We start from the raw sequence: 3,249 nt of genomic DNA, 5'->3' as shown, positions 1-3,249 counted from the left end.
CCCCCCATAGATATATGCTGACTGACATTTTTCAAGGATGAAAATGTGCTGGTTTGGGTTTTTCTAGGATGAGAGAATTGTGAGTTGCTCATATCCTCAATTTAATTGCTTTAGCATCGTATGTGCAGATTAAACTTCCAACAACTGCTCAGTGGCTTGATAGCCAGGCCAGAGCATTGTTTGAAACACATTTTGAATAAAAGCTGTGGCCTGTTGGAGAAGATGTTTTACAGTGACACAGAAGTAAGGGGCTCTCATGGGTGCCCGGATGGTGTCTGGGTTTAAACCAGGGCAGTTCAGCCCTGCCAGGCTCACACCAGCAGGCAGCCTTGAGCACCCCGGTTGGGCAGCTGGCATGAGCACAGCCGGCTCCGAACGCCTGGTTGGACCGTGTTGAAATTCTGTGTCTGTCTTTATTTAGTGCAATGAATCCCAAGGGAGGTGATGCAAGGAACAATTTACTCTGTGATTTACCATGACCCTGGGGAATGATTAATGATAAACCTTTGCGCATACTTGCTGCAAAGCATACCGGAGCCATGACTGTAACATCTTGGGGAAACAAGCATCTGGTTTGAGCTCTTGCTGTCCCATTGCGACATGGAGAAGAATGAATCTCAAGTGACCAGAAACCACCCTGGAATGTATGTTTTCTACAGCAGGAGAAGGTGGAGAAAGGTTATCTGCTCCATAATTTGGCAATGGCCATTCTGAGAGGCAGATGCTGCGAGGGGACAATGCAGGAGCAGACTATGGGTTCCCAACAAAGACTTGATTCTTTCAACCTTCACTTTTCTTTTCCCATTGGGCATTTTTTCCCCTTTAGAAGTAGGGAGTCAACCTTGAGGGGAGCAGCCCCTCCTTCCCAGTCTGTCCCAGGCACCATTATTTTGATGTTTCATTTCGTTAGGGCAGGTGGAGATGTCTCTCGCAAGGTGCACGAGATACTGACAAAACCAACAGGCAGCAGAGAGAGGCACTGGGCTAAAGCACACTTTGCCCAGGCAGTAAGTGCTCAACAGGGGCTGAGTGGGGAGTGGGTGTTTGCAGAGCAAATGCTGCAACGGAGAGACTTTGGGAGCTGCACCTGGTGCTTGCTGCTGTTGTTTTAAGAGCAGAAGATGAGAGCAGCCTTGGGAAGACAAACTAAAAAGCAAACCCAGGGAAGCAAGTGGTAAAACATGTTTCTGGGTGGGTTGTGTGAGTGTAAGATCCCCTTTAGCATCAAACCATCAGCTCTTCTGATCTGAGCTCTGCACTAGTGCAGCACAGCCTGATTTTGGAGAGAAAAACCCTGTTTATAGCGATCTGTCTTAGCATCCAGACCTGATGTGGTACTGCAAAGAAAATGTGCTCTTGGAGCACCTTTGCTCTGTGAAACGAAATCAAATGACTGGCAAATTGGGTTGTAGATGTACTCACACAACCCACCCCATAAAGCAGACAAACTACTTGGAAGCTGGGGGTGAGTTTTGGACTATATGCCCTACTGCAGGCAGTGCAGCTGGCAGGGGTACCCAGGCAGCCCCGTCCCCCGCACTGCCCCTCAGCACGTATGCAGCAGGATTAGTAGCCACCCAGCCTGGGGAGCGGCTCCTGCAGGTTTATAAAGGTTAATATCTCTAATCTACAGACATCAAAAGAGTGATCCACCTACTTATGCAGGGCGCAATGGGAGACCGGCTTTGCTGGTAGCCTTTGGCACATCGATTGCACGTGATGCCGGTGACACCGTCTTTACAGGGACATTGACCCGTGGTTTGGTTACAGGTTTGGCCGGCGGCGCCCACGGGATGGCAATCGCACTCTGTGGGGGGAACACACAACAAGAGGGTCAGGGGAGAGGAGAGCGGGCGCAGGCGATGTTGGGGTGTCGGCGGGGAGCAGGGCAGGCACCGCGGGCTGCTAGCAGCTCTCGCAGCACGGCTCCACCGTCTCTGCAGCTGGAACTGAACCTCCAGCAAACATCCCGTCCAGCCAGAGACTGCACTGACCTGAAACAGAGGTGGTATTTGGCAGAGGGGGCGCACGCAGCTGTCACTTGGGCACAGAGGGGTTGGCACCAGAGAGGGGTTGGCCCGGTCACAGCCAGTTCCGCTGTGGAGATGGAGCTCCACTCGTGCACAAAGCAGTGTGTTCTACAGATCTAGGGAGGCAGCGTGGGATGTCCCCACTCAAAGATACCCACCCATGGGCACTGCAACAGCCTCATCCCATGGGTGCTGTGATGAAGAATTTGCAGGACTTGAAGAGGAAGGGAGCAGGCAGGGCAGCACCGCTGGAGGATTCCAGGAGCCACAGCACCCACTGCCCCCACCCCAGTCAACTTCAAACTCCCCTGGGCTCCCTGAAGCAGTGGGGGGGGCTGTAAGGAAGAGGTACAAAATCAAGGAACATTTCATCACCCCTTTAGCACATGAGATCTTGGGCAGGAAGTAATTGCTTTCAGAGATGTTGGCAATTCATTTCACATGCACTACATAAAAAAAACCAACCCTACTCTCCTTTCAGTGCTTTTGCTCAAGCTCTTCCCCGCTGAGCAGCATCCCTGGCAGCTGGCACTGCGGGCACAGGAAGGAAATGCCCTTGTGAGATGCAGGCAGGCTGGAGGACCTGCTGTTCCTGGCCAGATGGATGGAGGCTTGACGGCAGAGCTGGGCAGATGTGAAGGGTTTGGCAGGGGATGTAAATACTACACTTGAAATCATTCACCATCTCATTTCCCACAGTGGGACTTACCGGCGCAGCTGTTTGTTAAAAAAAAAAAAAAAGAAAATAAAAAAAGCAAAAAAAAAAAAAAAGCATCGGGGCTTGTTATCATCACTGCTCCAAAAGGATTATGGCCTCGCACATTTGTTAACAGCCCTGATTTCTAAGAGCTGCAAGCGCCGTGCCAGACTGTGGTCTGCCCCTGCTGAGCGGTGGCAGGGAGAGGCAGGAAAGCTTTCCTTTTCTTGTGCAGCATCCTCGGGAAGGAGCCAGCCAAAACCCTCCCTGGGGAGCACTGATCCTGCTCTCCTTCTGTCCTCAGGGGAGATGCCTGCCAGAAGACGGTTTGGAGGAAAACCTGCCCCACTGCCCAAAACCTGGAGGGGGCTGGTCTGTGGGTCAGGACCAGCACAAGGTGTCTCCATGGGTTCCAGCAGCTGGGCTTGGCTTTCAAACACCCCCAAATCCCCCAAATGGAGCATGCCACTCCCATGAGGGTTTGTGCTAGACCCTACAATGTTTCTTGGTTTGTCTTGCACC

The 3,249-nt window shown here is 52.0% G+C and overlaps 1 protein-coding gene across 1 annotated transcript in view; it reads right to left on the bottom strand.

The window, feature by feature from the left end:
- NTN1 (netrin 1) overlaps window positions 1–3,249 on the bottom strand; it is a 45,235-nt gene that overhangs the window by 23,876 nt on the left and 18,110 nt on the right. Inside the window, exon 3 of the mRNA XM_026861257.1 lies at window positions 1,658–1,807. Coding sequence (XP_026717058.1) covers window positions 1,658–1,807 — 150 coding nt within the window. The remainder of the gene's footprint in view (window positions 1–1,657; window positions 1,808–3,249) is intronic.

The sequence above is a fragment of the Athene cunicularia genome, assembly GCF_003259725.1.
Source record: "Athene cunicularia isolate RWA chromosome 18 unlocalized genomic scaffold, athCun1 chr18_part1, whole genome shotgun sequence".
Taxonomy (NCBI): Eukaryota; Metazoa; Chordata; class Aves; order Strigiformes; family Strigidae; genus Athene; species Athene cunicularia.
This window is presented reverse-complemented; position numbering and strand designations above follow the sequence as displayed.